Source organism: Lathyrus oleraceus, chromosome 1, assembly GCF_024323335.1.
Source record: "Lathyrus oleraceus cultivar Zhongwan6 chromosome 1, CAAS_Psat_ZW6_1.0, whole genome shotgun sequence".
NCBI classification, from domain to species: domain Eukaryota; kingdom Viridiplantae; phylum Streptophyta; class Magnoliopsida; order Fabales; family Fabaceae; genus Lathyrus; species Lathyrus oleraceus.
Window position 1 is genome coordinate 410,930,139 of NC_066579.1, and position 11,553 is coordinate 410,941,691.

General features: G+C 36.9%; 1 protein-coding gene across 1 annotated transcript; it reads left to right on the plus strand.

The window, feature by feature from the left end:
- Nucleotides 1–4,974: 4,974 nt before the first annotated feature.
- Nucleotides 4,975–7,758, plus strand: LOC127076611 (zinc transporter ZTP29). Its single transcript, XM_051018318.1, has 9 exons — nt 4,975–5,034; nt 5,187–5,279; nt 5,391–5,480; nt 5,627–5,708; nt 5,968–6,069; nt 6,224–6,266; nt 6,995–7,062; nt 7,294–7,350; nt 7,436–7,758. Exons 1-9 carry the CDS (start codon nt 5,017–5,019, stop codon nt 7,555–7,557), a joined length of 675 nt encoding a protein of 224 aa, XP_050874275.1. The 5' UTR covers nt 4,975–5,016; the 3' UTR covers nt 7,558–7,758.
- Nucleotides 7,759–11,553: the final 3,795 nt, after the last annotated feature.

Here is an 11,553-nt window from a genome sequence, read left to right on the forward strand (position 1 = left end):
TCAGTAGAGTCCCTATGAAGTATATCCTTGATATGTTCATCCTAAGCGGTGACTGATATCTTTCTTGCCCCTGCCTGAGTCTATCCTTGATATGTTCAATTTAACCAGTGACGAATATTCTCATTTTTGGTATTCTACCCAGTAAAAAGATAGTTGTAATCCCTATTTTGTTCCTCAGAGAGTTAATCCTTAATTTGTTCATCTTAACCGATGAGGGTTTTCTTCTCCTTGTGGTTTTCTACCCAGTAACAGGTAGTTGTAAATCTCACTTTATCCCCTTTTCAGAGTCTATCCTTGATATATTCATCTTAATCGGTGACAGATTTTATCTTTGATTGGTTTTCTACCCAGTAACCGGTAGTTGTAAATCCTACTTTGTCCCCTCGCAGAGTTAATCCTTGATATGTTCATCCTAACAGGTGACAAATCTTCTCTCCGACGGTTTTCTATCCAGCTTTCGATATATGTAATTCCTACCCTTTTTGTTCAGTTGGTATATCCTTGATATGTTCATCCTAACCGATGACGGGTATCCTTCTTGGCATTTCCAGGCAAGTATATCCTTGATATGTTCATCTTAACCGGTGACGGATTTTCTTCCCTGTTGAGTTTATCCTTGATATGTTCATCCTAAGCGATGACGGATACTCTCACCCTTGGTCTTCTGCCCAGTAACTGGTAGTTGTAAATCCTATATTTTCTGCAGTTTTCCCCAACAAGGCTATTCTTACCCAGTAATCGGTAATGAATACTCCCTCCTGATGGTCCTCAGTGAGTCATCCTTGATATGTTCATCCTAACCGATGACAGATGTTCTCTCTGTCAGATCTTTATTATCTCCTTATCCAGTAACAGGTAGTAGATAATAGATTTCTGCTCCTCCTGTGTTAAAGTTTATCTTCCCCAATTGATTTGAGTGCGCATTTCCTTAGTGAAATCGCTTTTCCCCTGCATAAGTCGAGTACTTCAGTTTTATCCTGACTTACTCATATCCCATGCAGATGTTGTTGTTTCCCCGACTGAGTCTTTTCCATGTTTGTATGGAATCCCTCGAGTCCCCCAGTTAGTTTTAAGTCGTAGCCTGGTCTACACATAACTCCTTTTTCCCTAGAGTCTCTATCTCCCCAGTGAGTTTTCCTTACAAAATGCATTATGCTCCTGCGGACTTTCGCTCTCTCTGATTTCTTTTTCCTTTGTGGCAATATTTCCCGCCAAAGCATTAACTTTTGCATTCACGTCATATGCATCATGAGGTCTCTTAGGGACCAAAATTTGTTTCTCTATTTTGTTATTTAAGCCCATTCTACTGAGTCAAGCCGAAGATTTTAACCTTCACCTCCTCAGTTAGAATGTCCTTAAATAGGGGCAGCTGTAAGACCCCAATTTTGACCCTAAGATCCCTCATGTAATTCCATCATAAGCATTAGCATTGGGATCACATCTTGGCATCCTCCTCACCCCTCTTTCATTGGGTTTGTTTTGGGAGAGATCACAAAGCACTTTGTGATTGTATCATACTTATGTTTTATCATTTCACTAACCAAAATACCAAAAATATGTCTTTGCATTTGTCTAACTCTTTTGTAGGAAGGGCATGATTCCATTGATTCATCAAGTTCACATCTAGGGTTTGAGACCCTCATGAACAAAGAGCACAACCAAGAATTGATTCAAGAATGGTTATGAACATCATATATGAGTCCCAATGTTCTCTACATGTTATATTTATCAAGTTTTCTTCAAGAGTTTAAGGGTGATTTGCCTTGGAAACCCTAGTTGACTGGGTATCTTGAGTAACTTCTCCAACAAGCTATCTCACCAATTGATCCAATTTATCAAGGGTCACTTCAAAATTCATCATATTATGCATATATGATCTATCATGAGCAAATAAAGTCAAGAGAATTGGAAGTTAGCAAGTTGGTTGATGGTGGTTGGCCAAATGGATCCATCTGATCAAAACTGGGTCTCCCTAGACCCTATCTCCTACAATTTTCACCGTATGAAAATTCTTCCAAGAGAAAACTTACTCTAAATGACATTACAAACAACTTTCATGTATAAACCTAGATCTAGTTTTTCTTGGAAAATCATTTTCTATGTTGAAACATTATAGATCATTTTGCATAAACCCTAATTTGAAAGTCAACTTCCCAAGGCCATAACTTTCTCAATTTTTATGAGATGAAATATTTCCAAGTTGCACAATCAAATTCAATGTGTCTACTTCAACTTTTATTTTTGGAGTGGGAGATGATTCAACTTTTTTGAGCATGTGATATGAGGTTACATTATAGGTCACTTTTGACCTATACCATTGACCAAGTGATTTTTCCAAACTTCAAAAATGCATAACTCTATCATTTTAAATCCAAATGACATGAAATTGGTGACCATTTTGAAGGTCTTTGAGAGAGATACAACTTTGATGAAGAAACTTTCCTTATTTGAAGCTCATACAAAAAGTTAAGCAAGGTGGAATATTGAGACATATGGCTTGACACTTAGAAAAATTTTGATATGTCAAAAATTTCCAAACTTCCACCTCAAATTTCTCCAAGTTTCAAGATCCAAATGAAAAAATGTTGAACATGAAAGTTGTTCCTCTTGATCTCACCTTTCCAAAGAGCTCAAATTCATTCATTTTGCACAAGGAATGCATATGATGCGCATGGCATGAAAATGGTGTCATCACTTGGCAAGGATCAAACTTCAAATCCAAATGCACACTTGCCTTGCAATCCAAGCTGAATTCAGACTATCTAACATTCATTTATGGACGTATGGAAATGATTTTATGGGCCTATGCGCGCCCATGCACCCATGCATCATCAATGACCAAATTTGGAAAGTGATTTCAAGTGTGCAAATATCAATGGTTTCTGCTATAAATAGAGCCTCATATGCTCAACAATCAACACACATGCATGCCATATTTGGTCCCCCATCTCTAACCCTCACTTTGAAAAGGATAAACCTGAGAAATTCATTTGAATTTGAGGTTGAATTTCCACTATTTTGAAATTCAAATCTCCAGGAATCCTTAGCCTTGTAAGCATCTAATCCTTCTTCTGCAAGCAAGTGGAGTGAGATCAAGCACAAGCAAGATCAAGATCAGTTGAATCCAGACCTCCATTGAAGGTATTTTCCATAAATTTTGATCTCTTCGATTCTCTCAAATTCTTGCTAAATTCTATTGATTCTTTGGTTGTCTGAAGTCCTACCAATGTAGGCAAGAAGATTGAGTTGCTTTGAGGCCAAATCGAAGCAACTCAGTTCATGTACCTCAAATTTCAACTCCATGTATCTCTCAATATACTCGGAGTTAGAGTGAATTGAGGCCAGATTCGAGCTCAGTGCCATTTTTACTTTGAAATCATGTCCTTGTTTTTAATTTTGGTGATGGTTGATGGTGGACCAGTCCAGTGAGGTCCACCGGAGAAGAAGACTGGAGCTACAACTTCGGCAATGTGTTGACATCTCTCACAGCCATAGGATCCATCTCATTTGTTTTAATCACGATCGTCCCTTTTAAATACCAATGTTATGGCGCGTTGACTCAAGTCCATCATGGATAGCATGTTTCTGGCCACTTGATCTGCCACCTCAATTAATGAGGGAGATCAAATGGTCCACGTTTTTTCTTATATTTTAATTTTCATTTTAATTGCATTATTTTCAATAATTCATATTAAATTCTATATTGATCCAAAAAATATGGGACTTTCACCAAAAAATTTCAAATATTTTTCTCTTTCACATTCTAAATTAAAATTATTTTTTGGATCATTATTAATATTTTTCATGAATTAATTGATTTTGCATTTGTTTTTAATTGTTTAAAAATATTTTTAAATCTCCAAAAATTATGAAATCATTTTCTCCAAGGTCCTTTGACCTTGTTTGACCTATGATAAATCTCAGGGCCATTTCTTTGGTGTTTTGATGAGATTTTAGGAATTGGACAAACCATATTTAATTTAAATGCACTATTTTAGTTTTTTTAATTTGAATAAATGCCAAATAAATTTGTTGACCAATTGTGATGACTTGTTTATGTTTGACTCTTGTTGTTGTGCCTTGGTCAAGGTTGATTTGACTTTGTCAAGTTAATATCATTGGATTTAGGGGATTGATGGAATGTACATTCCATCTCCCAAAATGAATGGATGATATTAATTTGGTAAAAGTCCTCCTATGACCAATTTGTGTTTTCACTACGCCAAAATTGACTTTTAACAGCGCATCTTAGACAGCGCTTTTAAAAGAAAGCGCTGTCTAAGGTTAAAATTAAAATAAAACACGGAAAATGTTCCAAAAAAATAATGAAAGCGCTGTCTAAGGGGGGGTCTTAGACAGCGCTTTCTAAAAGCGCTGTCTAAGACCCCCCCTTAGACAGCGCTTTTAGAAAGGGCTTTTAAATATAGACCTTAGTCAGCGCTTTTGATAAAGCGCTGTCTAAAGTCTTTAAATTAAAAAAAAAATTAAAACCAAAAGCGCTGTCTAAGGGGGGGTTTAGAAAGCGCTTTTGGAAAGCGCTGTCTAAGGCATACCTTAGAAAGCGCTTTCCACAAAAGCGCTGTCTAAGGTCTAATTAAAATAAAATTTCAAACTCCATTTCAATTTTCGTTCTCTGTTCTTTTGTTTTCCCTCCTGCGAACGTTGAAACCCTATCAGCGAAAACCATAACAGCGAACACGAATACAGTTCCATTTTTCGGTTTCAATCATTGAACGTGTTTGAAGAATCGTACGTGTCTCGATATTTGGCCGCTATTGACTACTGTCACCTTAGCCTATTGTTGTTTTAATTGTTTGTTCACTTGTACTCGTTCTTGCTCGTGGTAAGACATCAATATCTTTGCTTGCTTGCCAACATCTTAAGATTTAAGAGCTTATCATTATTTTCTTATTTGATTTGTTTTCATTGGGTTTTTGTGTTTGTAATTGGAATATATGTTGTCGGTGTGAAACAGGTGCGCTTTTTGTAATTATCAATCCAGCTCCAAATTTGAAGATGCTTGGGCTATTACAGGTGGTTTTTCTTTTTTAATGATAAAAAATCAGTGTGTGTTGGTTCATTTAGAATCTGTGTCCCTCTTTTTTGTCAAATGTGATTAAGTGGTATTCGATTTGGTTACTCTCTTGTCTATAGTCTGTTTTCTAAAACTATTTCTTTCCATGAAGGGTTTTGCTGCTGGTTTGATGCTGAGCATATCATTCTTTGATCTGGCTCATAATGCTATAAACTCACTCGGCTTCTTGAAAGGCAACCTTTGGGTAAGCTGTGTACTTGAGCAATCATAAAGTTATGTAACAACAACATAGGTTTTAAAACATGTTCTCCCATGTTAGTTCTGACCAAAATCTTCTATCTTTTCATTTGTGTAGTTTTTTGCTGGTGTTATATTCTTTGCCATTATAGCCAATTTTATCCCGGAGCCGACACTTGTCCCCCCTTCAGATGTGAAGACTAAAAAGGTTTTAATGAATTCTTTTTTACCAATAACTGTTACCAATGTGTAATTGCATTTGCAATGTGGCATTTTAGCAGCTATGTTATAAACTACATTAAATACTACATAAATATAAATTTTTGATAGATATGATGACATTCTTGAAATTAGAAAAAAGGGGATGAAGGAGGCAAGGATATTTTGAAAAAGCATCGCCAGCAAGTTTTATTTAGTGGAATTGTTACAGCTGTAGGTAGGACTGTCTGGGTACTTTTAAACCTGACATTTTCCTTTCAAAATAGTTCTTGTTGGAAAATATATTATAAGATTATTAGGGGAATATGGAAATCAATTTTCTTTTGGCTGTTCAAGCAATATTGAAGGGCTAAAGTTTCCACGCCAATTAAAGACTCGAGCATAATTAAGAACTTAAATTATTATTTTCTATATTTCCTTTTGTTCACTTGTCTTTTAGTTTTATTTATATAGTTTTCGTTTTGTTCATTTCACAGGCATAAGTTTACATAATTTTCCAGAAGGAATGGCAGTCTTCCTTGGATCCATGAAGGTATCCAAGAACCTATCGATGTCATATGGATGTTCGAATTTTATCATTAAAGGATTGCTTAGCTTACATACTGATATCTCTTTTAATGCAACTTCAATTTGATGTTTCTGACATGCTTTTGTCAATAGGGCCTTGGAAAAACACATCCTTTTAAGAGGCTATATTGGTCGCATTGTAATTTCAATATTCTTCTGCTTTCTAGGGTGTTGCTGTTGCACTTCCTGTTTATTTTGCGACACAAAGGTAATAACTTTTAAAATCTCATGTCGGGTCAAGATTTTGTAACACTACAATTGAAAAGCGACTTATACAGCTATTGAAGTGTTATGTTTAATTGCTGCGCTGGCTGAAATATGCACATGAAAACATAAATAGTTAGCTTAACAATGATGTATGTGAGATGAACAGGCTGATTGTGGAAAACATATTTTCAGTTGCTCTTAGAAGGTGAAACTGGAGTTTTCATCTAAATAGATTGTGTTGTGAAGGCTGGCAATGTATATGATTGATTGCCATTTTTTAAAAAAAATTATTTATTCGTAGTGCCGTTGCCATGGGGATGCTGGCTTGGTTGGTCTGTGTTGGTGGCTGTTATGTGTAACAAAACCTTTTCATCTATGGCCATAATGCTACTGTTTCACTGTGAAGGCCATTTTTGTTTTGTTTTACTTCAACGCGAAAGTAATATTAGCATAAAACAGAAAAGAAACTTGAGCTTGTATTTAAATTTGAATGCTGGTACACTTACAAATAAAATACTTGCTTAAGAAAATTTTCCTAATAGGATGCAATGATGGGTGTATTTGCAAACAATGACATACTTGATGTCATTGTTTTGTAAAATTATAACTCTTGAACTTATTATTTATTTTAAATCTTTGGTTTTGTTGCTATGTTAAATGAAGTTATGTTAATTAATATGGATTTGAATTATATATGTTTTAATTTCTTTGGTTGTGGATGGGTCTTAGTAAATGGCAGGCATTCAAATTGGCTACACTTTCTGGTTTTGCCGAGCCCTTGGGTGTTATAATTGTAGGTATGTCATCTGCTTTATGTTGCTTTGCACCACATCCATATTTCCTTAACGTCAGTGGAGGTATTTGTGCCTATTTCACAATTCTTCCCATTGAATCTCCCTTCATCTACTTCATTGTAGGATTTTATGCTTCAAGTTTGATGGTTCATCATTTTTATGACACTTGGGGCTTATTAGATATGTGTGAGTTACTAAGTTAAACTTAATTTGATGATTTATTTTCCCCTGTAGCCTATCTATTCCCTAGCAGCTTAAATCCTGAGATTCTTGAAGGTCTACTAGGTTCAGGTTTGTAATGATACAACTTCTTGACATCACAATGGAGTTTTCAGCATTTATATTTGTATGAATATCGTTTCTATGTTGATTACAGTTGGTGGAGTTATGGCTTTTCTGACCCTTCATGAAATGCTGCCATTGGCTTTTGATTATGCTGGACAGAAGCAATCTGTCAAGGCTGTATTTTTTGGGATGGCTTTCATGTCTGCAAGGTAGTAATCTCATCTCTAATAAAAATTTATTTCACTATATAATGATATTGTTTGCTTCTTTTAGGGAGAAAATATTCAATGCGTCTTAGTGTATTAAACTGAGTAAATTATCGTGTATGTCAGCACTATTAAGAGTCCCACATCGGATAATATATGACTTGAGGAAACATAAGTTTTATTAATAATGAATATTGCATGCCACAAAGTGAGGAAACATAAGTTTTACTATGGAGATAGAAAGTGTTCTATGTGAATGTAGCGATGATTCGTATACCTTAGACAGCGCTTTTGTAAAAAGCGCTGTCTAAGGGGGGGATTAGAAAGCGCTTTAGGCAAAAGCGCTGTCTAAGGGGGGGGCTTAGACAGCGCTTTTTGAAAAGCGTTGTCTAAGGTATACCTAAAAAAATTAAAATAGGAGGGTCTTAGAAAGCGCTTTTGGCCAAAGCGCTGTCTAAGGGGGTGGGGCTTAGACAGCGCTTTTCAAAAGCGCTGTCTAAGGTATACCTAAAAAATTTAAAATAAGAGGGTCTTATAAAGCGCTTTTGGCCAAAGCGCTGTCTAAGGGGGGGGGGGGGGCTTAGACAGCGCTTTTAAGATTTAAAAAAGCGCTGTCTAAACCTTTAGCAGCGGAGGTTTAGACAGCGCTGTCTAAGGCTAAAAAAAGCGTTGTCTAAGGTCTTGTCTGTTGTAGTGTTTGATCCATTCCCCTCCCACTTCATCTTATTCCCTTTCTTCATTCATTCATTCCATTTGGCCTATGACATCTCAAAGTCCTAATGCTAGTTGATTGAAAAATTGACATGAGTATGGATGAGGTTAGGCCACACCTTTTTGCATATTCTTTTTGTGTGTGGTATGTTTCATGAGCATAGTCCATTATACTATGTCTCTAACATGCATTAACACCAAAATTCTATTGCCCGACCTTAAATAGTTGTGACTTCTACATAAGTTCAATTACGATTGCTTAACATAGCGCTAAATTTATGACAATAAAAGGCATAAGCATTCTAGTTAGTGAGATTGTAAGTCTCCCCTCTTTCATGGTATTGTGTGGAAACTTGGCCTTCTTTCCTTCCTTTGGAAAATGTTTTGGCTCAAGGATTCATGCTTGTGATAAGTGGGTTGGGTGTTCTCCAAAGAATGTCTTGAATGAAAGGCAAAAGCAAAACAATACTAATGTCTAACCAATTAACTACTAACTTTTAATTTCAAGCTTTTACTTTAAAGTAATTTACTTTTAGCACTTTATTTCATTTGCCGTTGTTCATATCATTCTAATTGTTTATGTTAATAAAATTTTCACTTTGTCCATTTGGACCATATTGTGTGATATATTTTGTTTGTGTATACTTTGCTTGTTTGTGTGGTCTTTGACCATTAATGTACATAATAATAACAAAACCCCTAAAAAACTTTTGAGTGGACTGTTGGCTTGATCTTGGACAAATGGACTTAGAATCTAGGCAACCTTCCTAAGCTAAAGGACTTGGCCAATGCCAACTTGCTAAGAAATCAAGTGCTTGCAATTTGAACTTCATCTGACACATCTTTGAAGACATCCCTAACTTCATCTACAACATGATCATTGTGAAGTTGTTATTTTGAACCTGTGACTTGTGGAATTCATCTGTTACATGGGCTATTTTGAAGAAGGTCATGGAATGGATAATCTTGGATGTGGCCATCTTTATTTGATGCCTTGCTCTTTAAGATAATATAATTGTGCATTTGTGTGTTGCTTGATTCTAAAAGTCCAAGGGAATTCTGGGTTTCTATTGACATTCTTGTCTATTGGATTGCTACCCACCTGGTCAGATCTTTTCAAGTCTTAACTTTTAATTTTGTGCATAGGATAGTCTCGTCATCTTCACCCCATTTCTTTAATTTCAAAATCTCTCCCTCCATTTTCCAAAACCTTCTTTGTGTGAACTTCTTTTGTTCTAAACTTTGATCACTTTTGCAAAAGATATAAACTTTGGCCTTATGCCATTGCATTTTCAAACCTCTTTTCTTAAATCAAACTTATAAATAAACATAACTATACTTGACTTAAACTTTCAAAAAAGCAAAAAAGGAACTAACACATTCAAACCATTTTTAGGCCTTTGTGCCTTTCAAACTTAATTTTCGTTAAAAGCAATGCATCCACTTTGAAATTTGTATCATGAACTACGAGGTTTTGATCCCTCATTTTTATGTTGGCACGTAGGTACAAGACCGAAGGTCTTGTCAAACACAAAAATATAATTAATTAATTCTTTTTTCATCCCCCCATTATATTTGATTGTAAACATCACTTTATACCAAGTACATATGCACCCAAAAAGGGCTCCCTATGAGTACCTAGGACACTTTGGGTGCTAACACCTTCCCTCTGTGTAACCAACCCCCTTACCTGTGATCTCTGACTTTTTATTAGTTTTGATTTGAAAACTTCTTACTTTTGGGTTTCGGTCGTACTTTTTCCCTTTTCCCTTGGAAACAATAAAAGCGCGATGGCGACTCTTGTTATTTGATCTCTAGCTTGTCAATAGCTTGATGATCATGAATTTCCCGCTACACATACAACATAATATACCTACTAAGGCCTCTGAGGACCCTAAAATTGCACGAGGAACACACAGTTTTACTTTTTGATCATTATAGTCTCATCCACTGTGGGGCCCTGGTGAAACTAACCTAGGCCACACCCTCTTCATCACCATCACCCTGCCTGTTGTTACCCTTCACTTCTACATCTAGCCACTTGAAGTCATGGTTAACCGGAGAGCTCCATACCCTACATCAGAATATACCAATAATAGTGGTGATGCAAACACCCTAGTGGAGATGCGTGTCGCCATGTCCGAGTTATGACACCATACCAAACACTGGAGGATGATGTCCACAATATTAGACATCACCAATAGGAGTCCAATCCCCCGGGGGAGATGGAACTATTGGACCCTTATCCACTCTCATATGAGATATAAGGGGAACCTATTCCTTAGGGCGTCAACCTCCCTCGTTGGCCAAGTTTGATGGGTGCAACGGTCCCTACGAGCACGCCGCCTCCATCAATATACATATGGTCATCATATGAGCATCTGACTCCTTGAAGTGCAAGCTGCTATCTAGAACTTTCAGGGATGCTTCCCTTTAATGGTATATGGGCTTATCCCTTGCCTCCAATAAAAACTATGCCAAAGGAAGGTGTCTACCACAAGGTTGTTTGACATACATTAGGATTCATCAGTGTCACTAAAGGTCTACCTCTCCCGATTTACCGGGGCAACTATCAAGTCATCCTGCCAAACAAAGATTTTTTTATGGGGGCATTCCAAAATATACTCAAGGTAGGACACTTTAACGAGTCCCCTTCCAAAAGCTTACGCTTTAGTTTGTAGAAATGTTCATCGGAGCAGAGTGCTACATAGAGGGTGAGGATAACGACATTGAAAAGAAGGCGCGTGATGTCATGAAGCACGTTCCCAACGGTAAAGGCTCACATCGCTAGAGGAAGATCAATTATACCTCACCCATAAAGGACAAGATTATGTGCAAATGGGTAGTTAAGACGGTAGATAATTGCACGCCTTTGAATACTTGATATGAGAAAATTTGGTGTGGGGTTTTCCATTTGCACAACATCCCTACACCGTCTGCTTCTAAGGCGGATGTGATGGGTTCTAAACTGGGAAGGTGGTGCGAGTTCCATATAGTTAAGGGACACCATACTAAATATTGTTATTAGCTCAAAAAAGGAATCGAGAGACTAATACAAGAGGGACACCTCAAGAAATATGTGAAGGGAGACTCCTTCCATTCGTCAGACAAGTCTAATCAGCGAGGGCAAGTTGACACTGGAAGCCCCATGCCCAATAAAGCTAAAGAGGTGTCTCAGGGAGAAGGTAATAAAACTGCACGCCACATGCTCAACACCATAATAGGAGGATTCTCCGGGGTGGGGAAACCAGCTTCTCTCGAAGAAGGTATGCTCACTAGATCCTGAGTGTAG